Source organism: Nelumbo nucifera, chromosome 1 (assembly GCF_055504915.1).
Source record: "Nelumbo nucifera cultivar China Antique chromosome 1, China Antique-T2T, whole genome shotgun sequence".
In the NCBI taxonomy this organism is placed as follows: Eukaryota; Viridiplantae; Streptophyta; class Magnoliopsida; order Proteales; family Nelumbonaceae; genus Nelumbo; species Nelumbo nucifera.
Genome location: NC_142649.1, coordinates 92,658,430 through 92,685,139, shown reverse-complemented (window position 1 = coordinate 92,685,139; position 26,710 = coordinate 92,658,430). Strand labels below are relative to the sequence as shown.

At 34.3% G+C, this 26,710-nt stretch overlaps 1 protein-coding gene and 1 long non-coding RNA gene across 2 annotated transcripts; one reads left to right on the top strand and one right to left on the bottom strand.

The window, feature by feature from the left end:
• The first annotated feature begins 2,424 nt into the window (after nucleotides 1–2,424).
• LOC148803563 (uncharacterized) lies at nucleotides 2,425–3,187 on the top strand. Its single transcript, XR_016084410.1, has 2 exons — nucleotides 2,425–2,781; nucleotides 2,863–3,187. It is a non-coding gene; the product is annotated as an uncharacterized LOC148803563 (long non-coding RNA).
• Nucleotides 3,188–23,124: 19,937 nt separating this feature from the next.
• LOC104605599 (anthocyanin 5-aromatic acyltransferase-like) lies at nucleotides 23,125–25,038 on the bottom strand. The gene has a single exon (XM_010270432.2). It carries the CDS (start codon nucleotides 24,859–24,861, stop codon nucleotides 23,383–23,385), a length of 1,479 nt encoding a protein of 492 aa, XP_010268734.1. The 5' UTR covers nucleotides 24,862–25,038; the 3' UTR covers nucleotides 23,125–23,382.
• Nucleotides 25,039–26,710: the final 1,672 nt, after the last annotated feature.

Genomic DNA, 26,710 nt, shown 5'->3' with positions numbered 1-26,710 from the left:
AACCATATATATCAAATTTACAGTTGTCACATGCAAAGCACGTGCATAATTACTAGTATATATTAGATATTCAATTAGTATCATGTACTTTGGGCCTAGTACCACATTGGTCCCCGAACTTTATAATGCAACAATCCACTTAATGGTTGGTTAACAACAAGTTAACCAACCATTAAGTGGCATTTGAAAAAGACACAATGCCCTTTAAGTGTTATTTAATTTTCTTTATCAATCATCTAAATGTTGACAAAAAATTAGCAGTCCCAAAGCTTTGCCTTTTCCATTGAAGAAAGTTGGGGTCATGTTTGGAGTGGGCATTCTGGTGACCCCAACTTTCTTGAATAGAAGAAGCAGATTTGAGATTGTTATTTTTGTCAATGTTTGGATGGTTGATAAAGAAAATTAGATGACACTCAAATGGCATTTGTGTCTTTTTCAAATGCCACTTACGGTTGGTTAACAACTACTTAACAACAAGTACTGGATTGTCATGTTTTGAAAGTTCGAGTACTAAATTATCGGAAGTTTGGGTAATTGATTGTCACATTTTAAAAGTTTGGGTACTAAATTGTCGCATTTTAAAGTTCAAGGACCAAAATGGCAATAGGCCCAAAGTACAGGATACTAATCAGTAATTTTTCCTATTTTATATTTAATTTATATTTTTAATTTTTTGTTCATAAAAATATTAAAAATTACATTTTAAAGCAAGAAAAAGGTTTTTTTTTTAATGAAAATAGTAGGGCAAGACATCTTAAGAGGCATAGATCTCAAAAAGTTACCCCCCCCCCAAAAAAAAAAAACAAAAGACCACCTCAATTGAACATTTGAGAGTGTGTATACACTTTTATTGTGCAACCCACAACTTGATCACTGGATTGAATGGGTCAATGGTCCAATTGCTTGAATTTGATGATTTTTTATTAATTGTCAGGTTTAAAAAAATAGCAAATCCAAAATCATGGCTAGATGATGGTTCGAACTGTTAAATAGGTCGGGTCAATGACCAGTTGAAAACATTTGTTTAAACATAATTCATTATTGATGATCTCACATATCAATTTAGTGCAATCTTTGAGTTTGGATTTGGTTTGAACACAGGGTCCCACAATAGAGTTCACATCAATGCCCCACAAGGAGGCTTCCCACAACGCCACACAGCACATCCCGACCTTGTATTGGGAATATCTCTAGATAATATCTCATCATCTTCTATAATTATCATTGGGAGATGTTCCCAATACAAGATCGGGATGTGTTGTGGGGCACTGATGTGAATTGCCCACACAAGTAGGCCTATAACCGGAATTCGAAAATCTGAATTCGAATCCGAGATTTGACATAGTCGAATTGAATTTGGATAATTCGAATCGGATATTGGTCGAATTCGAATATTAATATCTTGTTGATTAAATTATCGGATCGAATTTGGATATGCATTGATCCAATCTGGTAAATATCCGAACCAATATATATATATATATATATATATATATATATATATATATATAATCTCTTAGGGGTAAATGAGGAAATATGTTCCTCAAACCCCCAGTCAGCCAACCCTAAACCCTAAATCACTCGACATTTTCTTCTCAACCCAGGTTTTTTTCTCTCGCCATTGCCTTGCCATTCTCTCCTCTCTCAACTCACTCTATGCAACAACCAACAAGAAAAAGACTACGACTCTCTCTCTCCAGTCTCTATCTCCTTGCAAACCCTAACCCTAATCCTCCCTTCGCCACCATTGCCGCCGCCACCGTCGCCCGAGCAACCACATCGGCCACACCAGCGACTCAACGGTTAAGTGCCGGTCACCAGACACCACCCCTCATCCTCTGCCTCTCCTCAGTTCTCTCCCATATCTCATCTAATCATCTTCTCCTCTATCTCTTCTCTTTCAAATCTCGGTTCATTATCACAACCGCTTGAGTAGCCACCATCACCACCAACAACAAGTTCAGTGACAGTAGTCTTGACAACGATCACCATCATCGACGACAACCATCATCTTCTCCTCTATCTCTCCTTTGCCGCAATGCCATCGTTAGTGACAGTAGTTTCGACGGCAACCACCATCTTCTCTATCTCTCCTTCGTTGTCGGCACACTGCCATCACCACTCACCAGCCACCACTGCCATCGATCGAATTCGAATCGAATATTCAATTTGATAATCAAAATAAAATTCAAATCGAATTCAGATATTAATATTCATAATTGATTTCAAATTTAAATAGCCTGATTCTATTCGAATTAAATTCGTTTACGGGCCTACACACAAGCCATTTCATGTTTCCAACCATACATTGGGACGTCTCAACAATCATTGAAGGCACATATCCCTTGTCCTTAATGGTGTGATGTTCCTGGTGTACAAATGGAATAGTTTATTCAAATGTTATTAAAACAATTTGGGCTTCAGTCCGTGCAATTCCCGTACTCACACCATTCACAATTTGGGCTTTACACGTACAAATGGAATAGTTTATTCAAATGTTATTAAAACAATGCGTGCAATTCCACGCATTTAGAATTTGCATCAGCGCCCCACTGTCTGACACCCCACAGGTGTCTCACACAATGAAATAGGGACACCTGGCTCCATTTTTATGCATGCGGAGTTGACGCGTGCTAGTTAACGGGAATCCCATTCCCGCTTGACCCTCTTTTTTTACTTGACTTTAGAGAAGAACCCCAGTTTACCATCCTTCCATCTCCAATAGAAATCTACTTTTTTTTCCAACACCGACATTCGTTCCGGCGGTCACACTGTAAAAAGGTAATCAACTCTGTCTCTCTCCATCTTTGTCACACTTCCACTCCTGTATTCTTGTTATTTTTTTCTTTGATTGCAAAACAGATAAGGGTTTTTTCACCACTGGCCATCACCGACGACCACCGACAGCATTTTTCACCTTCAGACCATTGGGATCGTGTCATTAATCTTGTCGTTGCGAATCGATGAAGGATTCAGATTCTTAGGACCTCTCGTGCTCTGTGTTGAATTCAACTTAGGCCTCTGTAACGTTGCATTTATCCCCGAATGCCACCGGTCTGCGCCGGCAACCACATAGCTACAATCCTCTTTAACGTTGATTCTAAACCTCCTCAAGTTCTTGTACATGTGCCAAAATTTCTCCTTCTTGTTCTGGAACCTCCAAGCCATCACACTCGTTGAATTTAAAGACCTTGAGATTGAATTTCGCAATTGCAACAAAAACACGCGGATCCGAACAATTCATAGCTTTGCCACAGCTGGATACAAGGATTGATCTCTTTAGGCCATGTTTGGTTCTTTGTTTGTCTCGGGTCTCATTTTTTTAATTCTTGTTCGCAAGAATGAATAACATTAGAGTGTTTGGTTACATAATTCTTGCCCGGGCCACATTCTTTTTAGAATGAGCCCCATAGTACAAAAATTGACTAGTTTGTCGCATGAAAAGTGATAATCCCCATCTTGTTCATTTCATTCTTTGAGTAAACTCTATCTATAAAACCATTGTCAACTTGCCATAGATGTTTATTTTTGTGAAAGTACTTTTACGAAAGCAGTTTTATAAAAGTATTTTTACATGAAGTCACTTTTATGGAAGTATTTTTATGAAGGCACTTTTATGAAAGTACTTTTATGGAAATACTTTTACGAAAGTACTTTTGTAAAAGCACTTTTATGAAAGCGTTTTTATAGAAGCACTTTTATAAAAGTGCTTTAGTAATGCACTTTTATGAAAGCACTTTTGTGGAAGTACTTTTACTAAAAGTACTTTTGTAAAATCACTCTTATGAAAGTACTTTTATGAAAGCACTTTTTATAAAAGTACTTTTATAAAAGCTCTTTTACAAAAGTATTTTTATAAAAGCATTTTTACGAAAGTACTTTTATAAAATCATTTTTACGAAAGTACTTTTATAAAACATCTATGCTAATTGGTAAACACTGACTATTGAAGACCTAGGTTGGTGGTTTGTGAATACCGCACAATTTTTTTTAAGAATGAAAATGAGCAACATAGGACACTTGTCAATCTGAAAAGAATTCATTTTTAGAAAAAAAAAAACATTTGATTCGTAGCAATATTTTCTCATTCTGCTTATTTTTACCCATCCTTTTCTATTTTAAAATTTCATCTTGAATAAAAACGAGAAAGAATGAGAATTAAACCAAGCTTTAATTTCTCCTCACTTTTCTTAATTACAGCTTTTGTCATTAGAACAACGGCAAGCGGTGCTTCAGCACAGGGGTTGAGTTCATTCCACCTTGCCGGTGGTGAAAAAAACCCACCCTCGAATGTTTTGCAAAAAAATATAAGAATGCAGGAGTGATTACCTTCCGATGGTGGAATGAGACAGAAGAATGGTAAGCAGGGTTCTCCTCCGAATTTGAGTAAAAAAAGAGGGTCAAGCAAGAATGGGATCCCCGTTAACTAATACGCGTTAATTCCGCACGCATAAAGATGGAACTCGTGTGGGAGGACAGGTGTTACTGTTTCCTTGTGTGAATCACCTGTGTGGCGCTGATGCGAACTCGCGCATTTATAGACTGGTGTTTTTGCTAAACCCGTGCAAGGAGAACTAAACGACCGTTTGGCTCTCGCACCATTGGCTCGATTCTCTCAAATTAAATTCACACCATTCCCGTTACTTCTTTTCCGTTTCACTCTCCCCAGAACTGAATCCACCGAACTCCTGTTCACTCTCGCCCTCTCCAACCGGCGGCGACGAATAGCATCACCGACGATTATTTCCACTGGCGACCGTTGAAAAAATACAGGTAATTCATGCTGATGTCGCTCTTGTGGAGCTCAGTCTCAAAATCATAAACACGGTTCAAACACGATGAACTTCGCGGTCTGCGGGGGTACCAATCTCCGGGGAATCCGTCAACAATGATGATGATCGATGCGCAGAGGCGGCATACCTACCTTTCCTCCTTTACCTTTCCCATGTTAATGCTTAATCTTTTCTTTGTTAATTAAGAAGAAAATATAAACATTTAAAGGTCAAGGGCTAAAAGCCACCTGTGGTCGTAAAATATAAGAATCTATCGAGCCTTCTATTCGAGTCAGAACTCTGAAACAAATCCTTTTTTTTAATATAAGTTTTTTTACCAGAATTAATTTGTTGACTCATGGTACTTTCTTCTGTCATAAATAAATTAAAGAAAACGACGGGGTTTTTATAGTTCAGTACTTCGTTCACCCCTAAAAATATGAAATAAGATCTCCGCCCTACAACGCCCCAGAGCACATCCCCGCCCAGTATCGGAAACATCTCCAGATGATAATATTACAACGCCTCATAGCAGAGATGTGCTGTGGGGCATTCTGGGGTGGAGATGTAAGTTCTAGAGCTTGTGGACTGAATTTTAACCGTAGATTGATGCGAAATCCCTAAAACAAAACTAAATTCTAAAATTACAGCCCCCATATTCTATTAATAGCCTCCTATAAATCACATTCTGCTTGTGAATTTAGTATCAAGGTCAGATTCATCCCACCTGTATGGTGGGATTAAGGTGGTGTTTGGTATCATGTTCATCTTGTAGACGGGACTGTGTTTACATACCAATTTTTCATTTACGATAAAATCTCGTGGTTATGGACCGTCTACATTTGATTTTTGATCCTTTACTTCAAACTTTCCCTCAAAGGCTGAAACCCTATTGTTTATTTCACATTTTAATATTTTTGTTAATAAAATATTAATTATTTTACTTAATTTTTTATTTTTTTTTTAAATTTTAATGTGTTATCAATAAAATAATATTTAAAATATATTTTTTAAAATTTTAATTATTTTACTATTGCTTTTATAAAAAAATTAATATTTATTGGTTAGTATTAATTCATTGATGCATTTTTCAATATATTTATCATATAAAATACAAAAAATTAGATAATTATGATTAACTGTGTAGATCAAGGTTTTCGACCGCCATTGACCCAAGCGGTCGGACCGTTCGGCCCAGGAACTGTCTAGGCAAGTGGTTCTGTTTTACCTCAAACCCGGTTTTTGGCCAAAAACCGTTGAAAAAGTCAACAATCCGTTGACTCGAGCGGTCGAACCGTCAACCCGTTAAACAGTTTTTTACTGTTTTTTATTTTTAATTATTTTTTTTATTTTTTTAATTTGTTTGTTAGAATGGGCCATCCATTTGAACCAGACGGTTGGATCGTCGACCCGAAAACTAGTGGTCAAGAACGGTTTCGTTTCTGGGTCATTTTTTAAAATGTTGGTGTAGATCATTCATAAATGTATATGAGATACATGGAATCAAAAAGTGTGGTGTGGACTGGTCCATACCACACCTATAGAACGAGTAGGTGTGGACTGGTCAAATTCACACAATTTGTTCATAGTTTAGAATAGTTGTAGATTGTGGGTGGTGTAGATTAGTCACTATCTCCCCTTCACAGGGTGTAGTGTGAATTAGTCCATACTCACCAATTTATCATCCACACTACAAAACACCCGCTAAGAATTTTTAGGTCGGTTGAACATTCTCCCTTAATTAACGGGGCCGCAGACAGATAAAAGAAAGTCCATCCCCCCGCTCCATTGGTCAATGGTGTTATTGTTAAACTTCTCTTTTTTAAATTTCATTCAAAAAATAATCAATGATGAAACAAATCATTATTGTAGAAAGTTGAAGGAAAGTTTGGATTTTGCCACACGAGATGGGATTAGCTGAATGCAATGGCAGTATAAGTGGGCTGAGGAACCAATGGTATGATGCCCCATGCCAGTCATTAATTGCCCCATTGTGTTCAGCTAATCCTAATTACTCTAGAGCATGGTTTTCAAAACTGGACCGAACCGGACGGTCAGATTAGAAAAACTAGGAATGGTTAGGTGATCAGTTCCATTTTATCCCAGAATCATTATTTTGCCGAAAACTATTGATTTGGTCAACAAATTGCTGACCTAGGTAGTTGAACTGTTCGAACCATTCAATAGTTTAGCTGTTTTTTATTTTTTTGGTCAGACCGGGTCATCTATTCAATTCGAATGATCGGACTATTTGACCCATAAACCAGACCCCTGACTGGTTCATTGTCCAATTCGATTTTAAAAACCTTGCTCTAGAGATAGGATTAGCTAGCTGAATGCAATAACTGTTCAGTGGACTGTGGAAACCAATAGTAATGCCCCATATTACTCGTAAAATACATGGGATCCCAATCATTCAACCTCTTACTATGGGTCCCAAGCATATTATGACTGACGGTGGGATGTTAACATTGGTTCTACAGCCCACTACACTACACTACACAGGCATCACATTCAGCTAATTCGAATTATTGTTTTTTAGGTTTAGTTTGATAGGCTCAGTTTGGAAGGAGTATAATTACAAATTTGTAGAGTATAAAACCTTATATTTTATATTATTTTTTATGTATTTTCACTGTACATATTTGTATTTATACTTCTTCCGAACTGAGCAATAAGAATACAAATATAAATATATAAAGTGCAAAATCTTGTATTATATTATTTTATATATATTTATACTGTACAGATTTGTATTTATACTCTTTCCAAAGGCTCAGTTAGTTGTAAAATAATTTCTAATTTGCATTGGCCATAAAAAACAGTTTGGATCAGGTCCACCATTTATGTTGTCCAATTTCAGAAGTATGGGTGTAGGATAAGGGGAACAAAATGTTATTAAAATCAGTTGGCCCGGATTGTGGAGCCAGCAAACTCGCAACCCGTTTCAAAGCCCATTTACCATTCGGATGGTCAGACCACACTGAACCAAACATCAGCCATTCCTGTAGAAACTGGTGAAGAGGTTGCCCTAAGACAATTCTGGGTTGATGCCAATTTGTGCACCAAACCAAACAGCTCTTATAAAAGGGCATGAAAGAAACAGGTATTGAAAAGTCTCCCTCTGTGTCTAAAAGAAACTACATGTTTGATCTTTCCATCCCAACTGTTCTTTCCAAGTAAACTCTTGAAAAGATTAGGGTCTTAAGCTTCCACAATAGATTCCAATTGAAATGGGTAGATGATGAAAATGGCGAGGCATTTAAGAAAAATCTGTATGCTGATTTTAGTGCGTAAGTGCCTAAGTTATTCCTCTTCAACACCACAATGTTATTTTCTCTTAATTTCCATATGAATTGGTGTCGAAGTAATATAATATAATGCTTATCAGCTGGCTCAAAAAATTGGTGTAAAATTTACAAATTCCAAGATCCATTTGGATGATGCAAATATGCTACTTTGAGGTTCAGGAGATGGTGATGAGGTGCATTGTTGCTTGGTTTTGAAAGGATCATGAAGAGCTGAAATGAGCTCACCATTTTTGACCAACAACAAAATGTTGGATTTTAGTTCCTGAACTAAGCCATGAACTTGCTTCCACTATAGGGAACTTTGTCTTCCATTTTTATTGTGAACAATGATTTAATTATTGGTATCTGATATTATATTGAACCACTCGGATACAAGTAACAGCTTTGGAAATGCATGGATAAAGACGAAAAACAAAAAAAAATATGGAGACGTTTGTATATGCTGAGAAAAGCATATAAATACAACAAATATATTAATAATATTATATTTAAGGTCATAATAGCCATAATTAATGTATAGATATATAGGAAATGTATATTATATGTGAAGAAATATATTACAATTGATACGATGGGATACATATAAATCGTACAATTTTATTGGTAGTGTATTAATCTTTTTTTTTTTTTTGATAAAGAAAATGTATCAATCAAGAGTGCTAGAACATATTATATTTATGTTTATAAATTAATACATGCAGAAAGTTATTATTTTCTATTGAAGTTCAAAGAACAAAACATAAGCAACTATTATATGTCCTATTTTACTATTTTTAATTTTTAACATTAACAAAAGAAGTCAAGTAAAATTAATTCTCAAATGTTTGGTAAACAATAAACATGTTATTCTAAAATGTAATTAAAATTTTAATTAAAAATTTTTAAAAATATATAATCTAAACTTAAAACATATCAAATATATTAAAATTTCTAGTATACATATCATATGCAAGTTCATAATTTTTAATTATTAAAATAAATATTCCATTATTAATATTTTTATTATATAAATTTTTGATATGAAAGTAGATTACTGAATTTGAAAAATTCAATTTATATTATATTCCCAAGTATTTTGTAAATAATATTTTTTATTTTTGTAAATAATAAATATGTTGTTATTTAATTTAAATTAAAATATTAATTAAGAATATATAAAAATTTTAAGATACATATCATGTTCAAATGTATAAATTTTAAGTACTAAAATAATTATTCTATTATTAATATTTTATTTGTATAAATTTCTTGACATTAAAAACACTTTTGATATAAATGTAGATTTAAAAAATTATTTATTCCATTAGTTTACAAAATAATAGTTTTGAGTATTAGTTTTTCATCTTTAGATGGAATTGTTGAACATAGATATATGTTATTTGTTATCATAAGATGAAGATTGACCTAGTGGTTTAAGGTTTGTGTGATGCATGATTTGGGTTTGAATCACGACAACTGCATTAGGCAAAAGTGGAAATGAAGTAGGTGATACCCATCTCCTAGGTAGGTAAATAACTTTCCCACCTAGGGGAAAAGTTGCCAATACTTGAATGAGACAAAAATACCCATTTTAATAATGGATTTTTATGGATAAAATGGTCATTGCCTTATTTACATGAGAAATAAAAGAACATGGGTAACTGCATATACCCGGGTAAATCACTTACCAAAAAGTGAATGAGGCCTTATTGGAAAAACTAATACTTGGTATTTAATGTTAATTTGGATCCTAGGTGCTTAGATCTCCATAGTGGCTTTCTGACTTCAAGGACTTCATAAAAGAATTTTTGGTGTTGTTTGGAGACATTTTTGCTAAATAACACATTGGATTTATCTGCTGTCCTGAGAGTTCTTCAAAGGACTTAAGAACTTAGGTGAGAGCTTTGACTTGTGTTAGGTCTGCTTTGCAAAATATTCTACAAAAAATAAGTGAGTGATTAGAGTACCTTGTCTGCATAGCTTTCCACCTTCTATATTGCCTAAATTGGTTGCTTGATGAAAAAAATGAGTAAGAACCTCCATACCTATGATGAACAAGTAAGGTGATAATGGATCACCCTGCCTGAGTCCTCTTTGAAGATGGAAGTGATCATAAGATTGATTGCACATCTATGGAGAATGAGAAAATAGAAATGCATTTATAGATTAATAGACACCACTTATGAGGAAAATTCATATTATGTAGGACTTGCCAAAGGAATTGCTAACCCATTCTTTCAAAAGTTTTTGACATATCAATCTTTAAAGTAAAAGAATGTTACTAATTAAGCAAAAGAATATTATTCCTGTTTTTGTCTTTTCATAACATGCTGAATCTATTTGAACAAACAGAATGTTACCTGTAATTTGTCTATTTTTCAGAAAGCCTGACCGGAAAGGAGATATGATATTTAAAGGATTGGTTGCATTCTTGAAACTAGCCTTTTAGAAATAATCTTGTAAAGCATATTGCATAAACTAATTGGTCTGAAACAAGAGGGACCCACTTGAAGTTGATTTTTGGGTATGAAGACTAGGTTGATATTATTGATGATTTCTTTAGGCATGTGCTCATTTGTAAAGAAATGAAGCACCATGTTATAAACATCTGAACCAATGAAACTCCAAAAGTGTTGATAAAAGAAGGTAGTGTAACCATTTGGTCCTGGGGCCTTGTGAGGATCTATCTGCTTTACAATCGTGATATATCCTCAAATGAGAAAGGCCATAGAAGGGAGCCCACATGATAAGGGAGAAGTTGGGGTAGAGTGAGATTGGCCAATAAAGATGGGTCAAAATTTTCAGTTACACCCCCACATTGAGAATGGCATTCATGAAGAGTTCTGCAATTTCAGCTTGACTAGAAGTCCAAGTGCCATCTTGTCATTTCATCCATTCTATGTCCCTTTTCATGGTCTTTCTGTTGTTTATGTGATTAAATAACTTTCTATTTCTATTTTCATCGTTGAACAACAATTCTTGAGATTTTAACATCCATAGTTACTCCTCTTTTGCAAGCCAATAATGGTATTGTTGAGTGAGACTGTGAAGCTGGGCAGAATCTTGTACTGAAGAAGCATTTATATGAAGGGTATAGAAATTTCTGACGAAAGTTTGTTTAGATGATCTTGAATTATATAAAAAATTCTCTTATTTCAAGCTTGCAGGCATTTTTTTGCATTCCGTCAATTTTGAAGTGATTTGGGAAAGCTGGGGTGCCTCGAATGTGCTGATTCGAAGCTTCTAAGGTAAGAAATGAAATTGGGGCCTTTCGTTGGGAGGGATGAAATCACTGGTTAATTTAATTGGCCTATGGTCTGAATACAATGTAATACTCTGTTTTTTTTTTTTTGGTAAGAACACCACTGCATGTTAACAAATTCAACACATTTTGTTTTCAAGAGCTGGACTATTCACAATTTAATGGGGGACGTTTTCTCAAGTATCAAGGTTTAAAATATCGATGCAATACATTATTTAAGGCTTTGTTTAGTTCGTAAGAATAGGGGTCTGGAATTGGAATTGGAATGGACTATTTCGATTCTAACTATTTGGTTGGGTGGAATCAGAATCTCATTCTCATTCCTGTTGGAATGGCATTCTTTCAATTGAGGGAATGGTCATTCCCTGTTCTTCCTTTGAGAATGAAATCTCATTCTTGCTGATTTTAATTTTCATTCCCATTTCTGTCTGGATCAAATAAACTTAGGAATAAATAATTCCGATTCTGATTCCAAAAGATTTTTATTCCAATTCCAATTGTAAACCAAATGGATCCTAACATCCATGAATACACTGTTAAGAGTGTGTTTAGGGGTTTCAAAGTTTAGAAAGATGCCTTAGATTCCTCTCAGTCCATTAAAATAAAAAATAAAAGTAAAATAAATAAAAAGGTAGGAATATTGATCTGTATCAATTTTGTCTTTAATCATCCAACATCAGCAAACAAGTTAATTAAGATAAGCTAATAGTTAATAATGTATCAATTTTAATTATATTAATTAATAATGTTAAAGTTAATGGAACAAATTATAAAAAGGTAAAGTTAATAGTTAAGTTAAATTAATTAATAATAGTTATTAACTTGAGTTAAATAAGTTAATTAAGATAAGCTGAAGTCATTAATTTCCATATAAATTATAAGGGACCCATATACTGCATGGGTACAGATCATTAGTGGTACCATATATTATAGATTATGAGAAATTGGTGAAATTATACAGTACTACCTCATACCTACATTTTCAAAACAGGTTATGTACAACCTGTTTTTCTCCAACCGCTCAGATGACAATTGTGTTCGGATCTCTTACCCACGGCCACGATAACCTACCCACACCTTGCTACAGTTGTATATTGAGAATATTTCAGTATTTATGTGTGTAGGAGATATGAATTCTTTTGACTTGGATCTTTCCCCATTCGTTTATAAATGGAAACCAACAGTTCCTTGTCCAGAAAATGAGGGCTGTTATGGAGAATAATTCAATGAAGTCTTTGTACTTAATCAGATAGGGAAGATAGGGAATAGAAGAAGTTTCAAATCTCAAAAAGAAAATGATTAATTATGCACCTAGAAGAAAGCAAAACATTAGAAAACAACAAGGCATTAGCAAACGGCATCTTCTTTGTGAATTTGTCTTTTAGCTGGCGGGCTTTTTGGTAGGTTGGTAGATTAATGTGTATTAAATACTATACATAATTAGTTTATATAAACTAAAATAAATAAAACATAAAATAATTAGCTGTATCATGTATGCCCTAAAACAAATCATGTGACATCATTGTAAAGGGCAGTCTTGTACTATTCATATTACATCTAAAAATATATTTGGGCATTTTTCATTCAGGTGCAATTCCTAGTGGTAGGACTATCAAGATGGCTTTGATAATCTGGATAAATTGGTATATATTATGTTTGACTTGTGGAATGATGAATCTCAAATCACTTGTGAAAACACTAAATCAAATATGTGGGTGTCTGTTAGATAATAGGTTCAATAATTGAACATAACTCATAATAGAACATTTACATGGAATCTTTAGTCAATAGTTATTCCTATCATTTCGATCATACAGATAATTCCCAAACTTGAAGCATCATGGGTATTTTGTATACGAGGCATTATAGTTTGATAGTGCAAATACTTATGCTCTAACCAAAGGATTTAAGTATGCACATATGTCATCAGTTGTATTGTCGTATGCATGTGGTATGTAAATGTACAACAAGGAATCTATCACTCTCCATGAGGAGAGAATGCCTTATGCAGATGAAATTAGTACAATTTAAGAAATCTTTGGCCAAGGCAGTATGGTATATGGAATCTATAGGACATACGATTGAACTAGTAGGGTTTAATTTATTCTCTATGACCCTTTGCTCTCTTGGAATATTGTATGATAAAAGAAATTGATTGCATGGTATTTGGAGATGAAAAGGATCAAATTGTCAAATTCAAGTTATTAGGGCAGCCATGACATTCTATTAGGTGTCATTCATAGGGGGTGTTTGGAACCGTGGCTGTTTTTAAAAAAATAGTGCCACATCAGATTCACATAGGTATTTCAACAAACGTCCATATATATGATTGTTTGGTTCAGGCGTTTTTTAACCACGGGCATGCCTCATAAATTGGGACCCCACCAATGCATGAAACGTTAAATTTGGTGTTTCATGCATACTCCCAATGGTTAACTAAACTGGCGAATAGTGTATCCTACATGGCGCTTACTTGTAATATGAGTTGGCACTAGTGGGAATGTTCCATTGCTTCTCGGCCCACCGGAACATTAATCCAATGAGTGGTAGGGTTAGAATGAACATTCTAACTTCTTTTTTCTTGCCGCCGAAAGTTCTCTTCTCTCACAAAGCCTCTGTAACTTCTGCTCGTTTCTTCGTCATTGCTGTCGCCGGAGGAAGTTGGTCGTCTCCGGAAGAGGTTTGTTTCTAGAAATTTTTTTTCTCTGTGCAAACTCGTTTTCTCTGTGTGAAATGGTATTGAATATATTGTAAACTCGTTTTCTCACAGACAGCCTCTGTAAACTCGTTTATTTATTTTTTTTCCTTTCACTTGTACAGATGATCTGGAGTATGTATTTGGGTTTCCGATAGTTTCGCTGTAATCTCTCTCTCCCCCCTCCCCCCCCCCCTCTCTCTCTCTCTCTTTCTCTCTAGCTGAAGAGGCTGAACTGAAAATAAGTGAGGCCGATTAAGCTGGAGTATGTATTTGGGTTTTAGATGAATTTCCTCCAAACCATGAGAATACGCCTAGTCATGACACTTGCAGGAGGCAAGCATTTGGCTTTCGTGGCACCCATTTTGTGGCCTTCATCGTTCATCTCTGTATCTGCTACCCCTCTGTTTCTAAAGCTGAAATCATCTCTCCAAGTACTCTTCTTGGTTCTCTCTGCGACCCTCCATTGAATAATTATAAGTCATAAAACCCACAAATAAATACATGAGAGAATCATCAAAAATAGAAATTAAAAAATGAAAAATGAAAAATGAAATATTAAATATAAACAGAACCCATTAACTAAAACAATGTGGTTCAAGATACTCAGTTTGTTCCTGCAATATCTAAAACAATGTGGCATAAGTTAACAATACAACCAACCCAAGTTAAAGCATAAGTTTATGTAAAACAGTGGCACATGTAGTTAAATTAATTGTTCACAATCACATTGTCTTCAAATTTATATAGTTATGCCCGTCCCTAATAAGTAAACGGAATCTCTTTGTATCTGCTCTTGTCTTTTATAATATGTTACACCATTTTTTTTCCTCTAGGAACAGAAGTTCCCCAATGTGTCTTCACTTCTTTCAGATTAAAGGTTAACAGCTCTAAGAAAATGTTGTAGAATGATGATTCTGTGCATTAGTAGCAACATTTTCTTTCCGCATTTTTTATAGTGCTTAGAAGTTCCTGCATATTTTGATCTTAATACATTGCATGGAATACAGTATTCCTTAAAATTCCTTCCCTTCTGATTTCAACAACTATAAGAAAACATTGTAAAATAAAGCTTCCATGCATTAGTTCATTACACCATTCTAGTGTAAAACAAGCTTTTGTGAGCATAGTTGCATATTGTTAGAAATATTTATACGTAAATATGAACATAAAGTATTTCCTATTCTAAAATAATTATTTATTTATTTCTGCTTATGAGGTTCTGCATATTGTGAGCCAATACATTCCAGAAATACATTTGATTCCATCAGGATTTCTATTTCTATGTTTCTGAGACTTGCATGCAGAAACAATATATCCAGAACAGTTACATCAGAGTCAACTCACAACTATTAGCATTTAGTCACTGGTGTTCTTTCTTGGTTGCGACTCATGAGTTACTTTGCCGGTGATGAATTGGGTTTGTGATCTTATTCTTTTTCTACTAAAACACATTTCTACAATCCTCTGTGGTTCCTTCAACCTCTTACCTAGATGACTCCCTGAAAGAAGCCTACCAGTTCTTGCAAACTACATAGCTGAAGCTTGAGGAAAAGCAAAAAAGGAAAGGAGTGATGCCAAAAACCAGCAGATTCTTTTTCATTTTCATATTTTCAGTTTGTCAAAATTGGGTTTTCTATTTGCATGATTGCTGAGTAGGAGTTATAATGATAGTTTGTAGAATCAATTATATATGTTATCTAATTATATTGAATTGGTTCTTATACATTAGACTATATTGAAGTGATCCCTTTAAGTGGGAATAATACCCATTTATACAAATTCCCACTCTCCTATCTTCCTTCCTTTTTCACTCACCAATATTTTCTTAGATTTATGCCATGTAATTGCTTTTTTACTTTTCATTTGACTTGTCCCTTACAAAAATATTATGTATTATATGATTTCCTTGCTAATGTGTTTTCTTAATACTAGATAGATAATGATAATAATTTATGTATTGTTGTATAAACTATTATGAACTATGATGTAGGACAACCGAGTTAGATAGATAATGACCTGTCCCATTAAAGTCTTTAGAGCACTATTCATTAAGCTTAGCGGGTTTGATAGTAGGATGGCAACCAAGATAGACAGTGAAGAATTCAAACTAGGTCCCGATTGTGCATAGTGGACTGATGCAGAGGAGGAAACCTTCATTAATCTTATGGTGGACCAAGTTAAGGCAAACAACACACCTACATTTTCCTTTAATATGGAAGGGTGGAAGTACATACGTAAGAAATTTAACAAGAAACATAATAGGAGTTAATGTCCATGCTCAGTTCAAAAACAAGTATAATGCACTTAGACAGCATTAGAAGCGGTACTTAACCCTCCTTAACCACACAGGGGTGATTGTAGATCCATTGACAAAAAATCCTACCGCAAATGAAGTCTGGCAAAGCCTGATCAAGGTAATTTGCCTTAAACCCACTCATTTACCTTTGATTAGAATGGTATAAAACCTAATGAATTCCTTATATTGTGTAGACTCATCATTGGGCATGATCATTTAGGACACGTTTATCATCATTGGGATGAATTAGAATACATTTTAAAAGGAACACAGGCAGTTGGGGACATGGGATATTCTCTTGAAATGAGTCTTGATGATCATGTTCCAATTTCAGATAGCCCACCACCAGTTGTCAGGTTAGATAATCAAGGGACACCAGCAACTGGGGAATCTCTTGCCAGTCCTTACACTGTTGACCCCACCGATGATGTATTAGAGATGCCAAACCGTAAGAGGAGAGTTGGCAACCCACCCACTAGCATGCAAAAAGGGAAGAAACAATGTCTTCCACCTGAACTTGATTTAATGATTATTTCATAAGTAGAGTCCAACAAGAAGAAAGTTGAACTATTAGAAATGGAGAAGGAAAGAAACTTGCATTGATAGAATCCGAGTCATCACTAGTTGATACATATGACTCCTCATTAGTTGAATTGGCTTGTCCAAGACATCTTCCTAAGTCATTGATGAATTGGTCATCCAGTCGTTGTGAAACTCCACACTCGTTGCAACATCATATCTAATCCAATCTATGTTTTCATCATTTATGGGAACATTTTCCCTTGATTAGATAGACACAACAGGTACATCATCCCTATATGCAACATACCCTTCAATTTGTATTATGCCTATAGCAAATAAATCACGAGGCTTTATGTTATTCACCATATGCCACCTTTTGTCCAAACCATCTTCCACATAAAATATTTGTTAAACTTGATTTGCAAGTACAAATGGCTCATCCTCCCTTTCACCCATATGACACAATCCTCATGCCATGTCATGTTGTAGGTAGTTTTGCTTGACATAAATAGCTGTTGTGACCTTGGGATGAGAGGGAAGTATTGTACCTATTCATGGGATGGGCTGGGTCTGGTCAGGCTTTCACCTGTTGTCAACATAAAATCTTCAAGCCTGAGCCTGACCCCGACCCAACCATTAGCCATTGATCTTAGGCCTAAGCCTAGCCCTCAAGAAAAGCTTGAGGGCTGAGCCCGAAGCCCGACACGCCTGTATAATCCTAATAGGATTTTAGGAACAAAGAAATGATTTTAGATATAAATTTCAAGCTGAAATAGTTTCAGATATAAAATGAATCAAAAAAATCAAATAAAATGATTTCAGATATAAATTTCAAGATGAAATGATTCCAGATATAAAATTGGTGGGTGTTGAATCCAACCAAAGATAAATGTCCTACTCAAATTAAATATTTGTATATAGTGATGAGCAAGGTCGTCTCCACAGGGATTGGGTGGATTTATTTCCAAGTAAACGAAGTAGGGGGTTGTTGTAAAGATAAGGAAAATAAGATGAAACAAAAGAAAGCAAGGATTAAATCGATGAGAGATAGCTTCTGGTTGAAGGGACAAGTTCAGTTTTGACTCTTATCATTGATCATCGATTTAATGATAAATTCATATGTTTATGAATAAATTGGTTATAGTCATTAACAAGCTCTAACAGACAGCCTCTACTCGTATTATTCGGCAACCAAAATAAGCTCTTTGATTGCTTCTCTTATTAATAGACAATCCTAAACAAGCTCTTAGGATTTAATCTTTTAATAGCATTAAGAGGGGAGAGACCCAATTCTGGTCAACGATCTCACAAGCTCGGACCGTTTAAACCAGATCATATATCTTCCTAACATAAATGATTAACATAAATTGAAAATTTTTCTGTAATCATTTATGTTAGTTGCCACCATGATTAAACCTACCAATCATATACGAAATTGGAGGTTCAATCGGCCATAGATTATTCTTGTTGAATGAGCAAGGGCGCCTTCTTGCTTAATCAATAAAAATAATCTTCACAGGAAATCACAGAAAACACATGAATACCCATAAACAATGAACTAAAATAAAAATCAATTAGATCTCACAATGTTTATAAAATCAAAGCTTCCCTAACCTTTCAATCAGAAAATAAAACCTTACAAACACTTCATGATGAAATCGTAGCTTCTAGATGAGAGGGGGTGAACTCTGCTTCTTCCTCGGTTGCTAATTGCTCTCTTTGAAGGTTGAAGCTCTTTTGGAGGATTTGATGATGCCTTGGGTGTTAGTCCGCTCCACCCCCCTTTATATAGCTTTAGGAAGAGGGATTGTTTCCAACTCCTTTTTGGAGTTCTTTCTCAAAAATAGAAAGTCTTATTTCCTAATGGGATAATGATTAATTCAAATCTAATCTTATCCTTATCTCTAAACAAAAATCCTTAACTAAGATGGACTCTAACTCTCTCTTTCTTTTTCTTTTTAGAAATACAGCAAGAATTTGAATCTAATAAAACTCTTTGATGATTCATCCGAATTCTTATTCTTGCATGCTAAATTCGTATTGGGCTTTCTCAACGATTTGGGCCGCTGCAAGGCTTCTCTATGAACTGGGCTTTTGCTACGAATTTGCTTAGACTTTGGGCCCGATTTTGACCTCGATGCAGTCCGAATCTATCAAAACTCAAAACATGAAAATTGTAGAGTTTTTCCCTCCCTATATTTCCAATGCATCTTGAATCATCTCAGTCGGAGTCCGGATGAGAGAGTTATACCCAAATTACCACGCGACACCGAAGCTGTGAAAAATTACCCGATCAGGTTTGTTTTTCTCCTAGCGCTTCCTTTCGTGCCCTAAATCAAAACACAAGAATAGTGAGTCCAATTAGGTACTAAAGAAGTATAAAAGACTGAATATTAAGGGGTAAAATATGATAATTTTCATTCTCATAAAAAATGAACAAAAAAACAATCAAATAAAATGATTTCAGATATAAAATGAACAAAACCAAATGATTTCAAATATAAATTCGAGTTAAAATGATATCAATGGTGTTCTTGTGAGTTTTGTGACAAGTTGGTCGGAGTGCTGTTGACTGCTATTGGGAGATAGGAGATGAATCCACTTTCCTAGTCGTTAGTCGCCACTATTGAGCATTGAGGATGGGTCATCGGTCGCCACTGTTGAGTGTTGAGGATAGGTCATTGGTCGCCGTTGTTGAGAATGGGGTCGCCAGTCACCACCATTGTTGAGGATGGGGTCATTGGTTGCTGGTTGCTGTTGTTGATGATAGTCTAGTTAGATGCTCGTCGACTACATAGGAGGGTTGAGGAGGGAACTATCGAATGAAAACTGAGAAGTATGAAAGATGTTAGGGGGAGAGTATCGACAATCGAGTGAAAACTAGGGTTAGAAAATAAAAAAATATTATTATATTTTTAATAATATATGTGTTATTTTAATATTGTCGGGTCAAGCTGGGCTTTCATGTAAAATCCCAAGCCCAGCTTGAAATTATGTTGGGCTTAGATCATTGGGCTTGAGCCCAGCCTGTGGGCCTAATAATATGTCCAAGCTTGTCTAGGGCCAAGTCGAGCCATTGGGCTACCCAGCCCATGAACAGGTCTAATTGTAACACATTTGCTCCAACCATACAATGAATTGAAGTATTGGAGAATTGTCATGATGAATGACATCACCATAAAGTGTTTATTTCTAGACCACAATTGCTCTTATGCATAATGAACTGTAAGAAAGTTTCTATATATATCCCCACATGGCTCTTCTATAGATATTTTTGGTTCACCCACTTGGTGGTCATCCTCATTTATCCCTCAAGCATCTTTCTCACATTTTCCTTGCCTCACTTAATAAAAATATTTTTATAATTATTTTCAAATTAACTATAAGTTAATTTTATAATTAAATATTTCAAAATTAATTGAAAAATTTTAAATTCAAAATTAACAAAAAGCACTTTAGGCTACACTAACTTTGTTGCAAGTTTTTTTTTGCAATATTTTCCAATCTTTTAGGATGTTTAGGTCCAATGTTGTCAAAAAAAAAAAAAACTTTCTTGTGAAAGAATGTAATGGTAGGAAAGAGTTTTGTAGACATCTCACATAAACATCAATAAAACATGAAAAAAATGTTGCCAAATAACATTTTTTATGATGTTGAAAACAAACATCACAATTTTTTTTCTTTTTTTTTGTGGAAAGTTACAATGCCAAGGGAAAAGTTTCAACAATGTTTTATCTTAAGCATCGTTAAAACATAAAATAACATCATGAAAACTCATATATGGCAACAATTATATATAACAGTTGCCTCAAGTATTTTTTGTGACATTTATTTTTAATGTTATAAAATGTTACCTTTTAACGACATTTAGGGATTGTTTGGCATGTCTTTTCGTGCGGTATTTCAGCTGTTTGCAAGCCAAGCAACCGATTTTTGGTCTATATCTGTTTGGTTCACAGAAGATCTAACCGCCAAAAGCCAAAGCGTCAAAAAGACGTGAAAAGCCCATTTTGGACTGATTTCGAGAAGCTTCAAATGAAGCTTTTCACGTCTTTTGCGTTTTATTGTTGCACGACAAGACGTATGGAAACATGTGTGTCTGGTTGCTCAGATCTTCATGCAAAAGCTCAATGTATCTTTTGACTGCTCAGATCTTCATGCAAAAGCTCAATGTATCTTTTGACTGTCAGAGCTATACCAAAAGATCTTCCCAGAAAGACATGCCAAACAGGCCCTTATTCTAAACACTGCCAAAAGAGCATCACCAAATTCCCTTTTTCTTTTGTATTTTTTTTTTGTAGTGTTTATATCCAAATTAACAAAAAAATCATCCTCCAATTTTCTTAGGCTTGTACCTCAATAGCATGGTTCAAAGTATCAATATTCATTATACAAAAAACATCATATATGGTTATCAGAAAGATATGATATCGCTGGCTAGTCAACTAGAATCATAAATTGGGTAGCCAATCAGGTGCTATTTATCAAAATTTATATATGGTTTTGAATATTTGGTCAAAACTCTTTTGATACCATGTCTTTCCTGCATCATAAATTTTCCCCTAAAGAAAAGCAATAGTTGGACTTTTGACATCGTTTCAATTAAAATCTAATGGAATTTTAGAATTGTGATTCTAGAAAATGTAAAAAGGTAGTAATTCTAGATTTTGAAGTTTGTATTTTTATTAAGAGTCTATAGATTCAAGTATTATACAAGTTATTTTCAATTTGTGATATATAATATCAAAATCATTTTTATTTATTTTATTAATAATATATAATATTTTGATAATTTTTAGTTTAATTTATTAATAATATTCAATCAAAAATTTAAATATCAACATAATACGCCTAATACAGGAAACACTACAACTAAACCCGATACTAACATGTTTCCACTTCTACGTTGTTTAAAAGGTGCACAGTGGGGTGATTCAATTCCCAAGCTTTATAGCACATGCACTTTATACACAACTTTAAGGCACAAGGCCAACCTTCATCTTGTGATAATTAATGAAATAAAATAAATTTTATCTAAACATATAAATGTAATCCAAATAAATAATATACATTTATGTTCAATAACTTCAACTAAATATGAAAAAAAATAATATTCAAAATTATTATTTTCTAAACTAATGGAATAAATTTATAAATCCATATTTATATCAAAAAGTGGTTTTAATGTCACGAAATGTATACAAATAAAAATTTATAATAGAATAATTATGTTAATACCTAAAAATTATAAAATTGAACATGATATGTACGCTATTTTTTTAATTATTAATTAATATTTTAATTTGCATTAAATAAAAATATTATTTACAAAATATTTGAGAATATAATATAAATTGAATTTGTCACATCGGCTAATTTACTTTCATAACAAAAAATGATTATTTTACTTCATAATATATATATATATATATTAATGGAATAATTATTTTAATAATTAAAAAATATCAATTTGCATATGACATGTATCTTAGAAATTTTAATATATTTGACATATTTTGAGTTAAAATTATAAAATTATTGTTTACCAAACATTTGAGAATTAATTTTAATTGACTATTTTTGTTAATGTTAAAAAGTAAAAATAATAAAATAAAAATAATTGATATAATAATTTAGATATAATATATATTTGCATATGTTTTAAAATAATATAATAATAACTTTGTACTTGTATTAATTTGTAAAAAGAAATATAAAAGGTTGTAGCACTCTTAAATGATACATTATCACTGAAATTATATGATTTTTATATATCCTGCTATATTGATTGCAATATATTTATACAATTCATTTTCCTTATAGCCGTACATACAGGAGATATGATAACATACAAGAAAAAACAAAAAAGAATTGGATTATCTGAACGCAATGGAACCCATGAGTGTCATTTGTTAGCTTAGGTAATTTGTCATGCTAGTGCCTTTTTGTTATCCTTTTCTTGTTAGTAGTCTGTTAAGAGTCAGTCACTCGGTTGTTGCCTTGTGGGCTTAGTGGGTTCCATGGGCTTACATTCATGGAGGGGATTATGTGGTTCTATTTCGAGGGAAGTTGTTGGAATAATCACTCAATGTGGGTCTTTGTTAGTGGGCTCATAGATCATGTATTTAAGCTGTATATTATCTCAAATTTGAACTCTTGTTAGCTTGACCAAGTTTGAGAGTGCTTTATTTGAATAAGTAGGTGCTCATTAGAATAAACACTTACAAATAAACTCAAAATTTAAGGCTTTTTAAATAAATGATTATTTTCAAAATAAATACTTATTTCCCAATCAAGTGCTTATTTAAATAAGATATTTTTAAGCATTCCCAAACTTAGCAATGTAGGAATGCATTTCATAGTCAAATTTTGAATCAAATTTAGATATAGGCATATTTGAAAGAGATGCGATTTCATATTCTGCTTGGATTCATGTAAAAAGGTCACAATTAATACTGAGATTTTTGAGATTCTGATTAGTCTTCCAGACCAGGTGGATATAAACACTTGATTGTCATTCTATATGGTAATTACACATTCTGCTATACAGTACTAGCCCCTTGATGTGGCCAATCCCGATCCCCCCCTCCCCAACCATTGCAGTCGACCTTGAGACTGTGGGCAAAGAAAGTTGAGAAAGCCTCCATTTTGAGCGCAGGCAGAGCCAACCCCACCTCAACTGCCCCTTTTCCATCTCTGCTATCATAAAGAGAAAAATGTCCCTCACCCATTCCTATTGTTTCATACTTGTTTGGTTTCCCCCACCCAAAATCCATCTCATAAACCCCAAACCTGGGATATCCCGCCACCGTAACCATTCCCTCCCTACAACGCAAGATCACCTGATTCACCTCTGATATCCACCACTCTCCACCCCTCAACACTAGTCCATCTTCAAACCTCTTTATCCCATCAGAAATCGCCTTTGCCGCAATAACAATGCCATCTTCTCCTGTTAAATCACTCTTCTTTGCATCTGCGTAGCCAGGAGCAACACAATTGCCCATGTACGTAGCTGGCACTGCAGGATCCCTTAAGCGATCTCTACAATCTACGCTAAATATGAAGTGCTCCATCTCTTTATTAGGAGAATCCTTCGTCGCTCCTGCCTTAATCAAACAAACCCAGGTGACAGCACACATTACTACGAAAGCTGAGAGATGCAATGGTGCTGCTACATTCTGATCTTCGTCCTTCCTTTGTCTTGCCAAGACCCATTGCTTCAGGTGGTCAATTTCCTCTCGGCTCACCACAAAAGTGGCTTTAGGAACTCTACTTTCAGTTGGGACAACTTCGGAGTTGGAGCTTTGTTTAGAGGAGGAGGAGGAGGATTTCCCTTTGTTGGGCTTCAAATTTTCAATTTCCTTGCGCCAAACTGTTTTAATAAGACCATCAGGGTCATCAATCACAGTTCTGTCATAGAATGGAAGCGATGCGGACGACAAAGGTGAATCCCCTCCAAGCCTACATACAGTTGCCCACGACCTAATGAAATGGAAAAGGCTTCTTCCATCAGCAACCACATGGCTTGAAGTAATTCCGATGCTGAAGCCAGAGTTGGGAAACAAGGTCACTTGTATGGCTAACAGTGGGACTGTTTGGGAGTCGGAGAGTGATGGTAGTTGAGGAACCAGAGGGTGGAATCGATTCTCATCGCGAGGATGGTGACCGCAGAGATAATTGAAATCGTCACTTGATTCAGCAATGGTAAGCGAGATTGAGTCACCATTAACATAGCGGAGCTCGGGTTCAGTGGATGGAAGAAGCTGCGTTAGGTTTCCGGCAAGAATGTAGAAGTGTTGGAGGGCGAGGGAGAGTGAGTTTTTGAGGTTGGGAATGATGCTTTCTGTGAGGAGGATAACTGGATGGGGGAATTCATAAAATAAGAGACGGGAGGGACGACGGAAGTACAGCCACATGACATCGAAGAAAGTAAGCTGAAGAGACTTTTGCTCGATTGAAGTTGCAGGTGGAGAGACCTGGCATTTCTCCAACACCTTGATGGACTGGATGGCAGCCATGAGAGATAGAGCTGTACTCTGTAGCTAGTTAGTGTGAATATTTTTCCGGTTTTCAGATGGAAGATGGCACCGACTGGCATCAGATTTTCATCATCAGTATTCTATCTTATCACAAAATTCAACAGACACCTTTATTAACTCTCAACGATTCCACCATGACTGCAACTCGAGACTGCTTTGTAAATACACCATTGTTGCGCACGTCAATGGTGTATTTACAAATGCAGCCACGTTTCGTACATATGTTGTGACGTGTTCAATGCGTGTGCATTGCATGCAAATGCAGCCATGTTTCGAACATATGGCATCATGCACATGCAGGTGCGGCCACGTAATTGAAGCTATGGAAGGCGTTATCCAATAGAAGCAGGCCATGTGTTTAGAGTTAGACAGGGATGTGCTACCCCTCCTCTCCCATTTTGTAGCCCTATAAAGGAAAAAATGTGAAAGAAAATAAAGGCTAATGTTAACTACTTTCTTACTTATTGTATTTTATTATTGAACCATAACAATCGATGAAGCAAATTTACATTAAATTAATAAAGAAGAGAGAAAAAATCTGATAACTCACGAAAAGGAGTAGTGGTTTCTTTAAACTTTTATAGAAAAAGATTGGTTCATCCCATGTATTGGGTGGGAAAATTTAGATTTAATATTAGTTTGGGTTCTAGCTAGCTAGAGTTCATATTTAATGTTGGCCTTTATACTTAACCTAACTTAATCCATATAATTTATACTATTACTTTATTAGAGAAAGTAAAAAAGGATCAAAAAATTTAAGAGGAAAAGAGAGATTTAATGGGGATTGAGGAGTGAAATGTTAAAAACATTGATTTTATGAGATAGTAAATATGGATTTTATGAGAGATAATAAAGACCCATGTGGTTTTAATTTTGACTTGCTATATTTTTAATGATTTAATCTATATCCATAACACTATTAAAAGTGTGAATGAGAATGTGAAACTTTTGTTTAACTAAAATACTCCAATTTTTTAATTTGGTCCTACTTGATTGCAAGGAAAGAAATGTAGTTTGAACAACCACTTTTCTCCTCATTTAAATCCTTCTCATTAAGTCTTACATTTAAGATATTAACTCCCATCAACATTCATTGAATCCAATTCTTGAGTAGAATACTCAATTTGGTCTCTCTAATTGTGAGAGCATAAAATGTAATTTGAGCTATTATATTTCTTTTCATTCAATTTCCTCTCCTTAAGTCTTATATTTAGGGTATTAACCCTCATTATTTTATTGAATCTTATATTAAGTAACCATATTAAAAATTAAAAAAAAAAATAAGTGTTATAAAGAATAATTGTTTTTATTGATACTAGAAATAAAATACAAATTTAAAATTAACCAAAAATGAAGTTGTTTTCCTATTTAGTGGCAAGTCAATAATTCAACATTTTGAATCAAATATGTCAACCCTTGATGTCACAATTAAACCTAATAATAATTAAAAAAGATAGAAACATAAAATAGTATAAAAATATAAAAATATGTAAAAACACATTTGGACACATCTCTAATATTATATATTCGTCATATTAAACAAAAATAAGTATGACTACTTGAAAAGAATTAGTTTTATAAACATAAAAGTATACAAAAAATATAAAAAATTGAAAATATATTATTTATTATTGTAAAAAATTTCTGTTTAAAAACATGTACACACTAATTTAAAAATAAATTTGCACATATGTGGGGAAGGAAAAGAAGAGAAATTACATATAAACTCTGTAGTGAGAAAATCCCTCACCTCCCCTCTCTCTCCTCTATCTATTAAGAGAGATTCATGGGTCCTTGCCCTGATTTCATTTCTAGTGTTATAAACTCT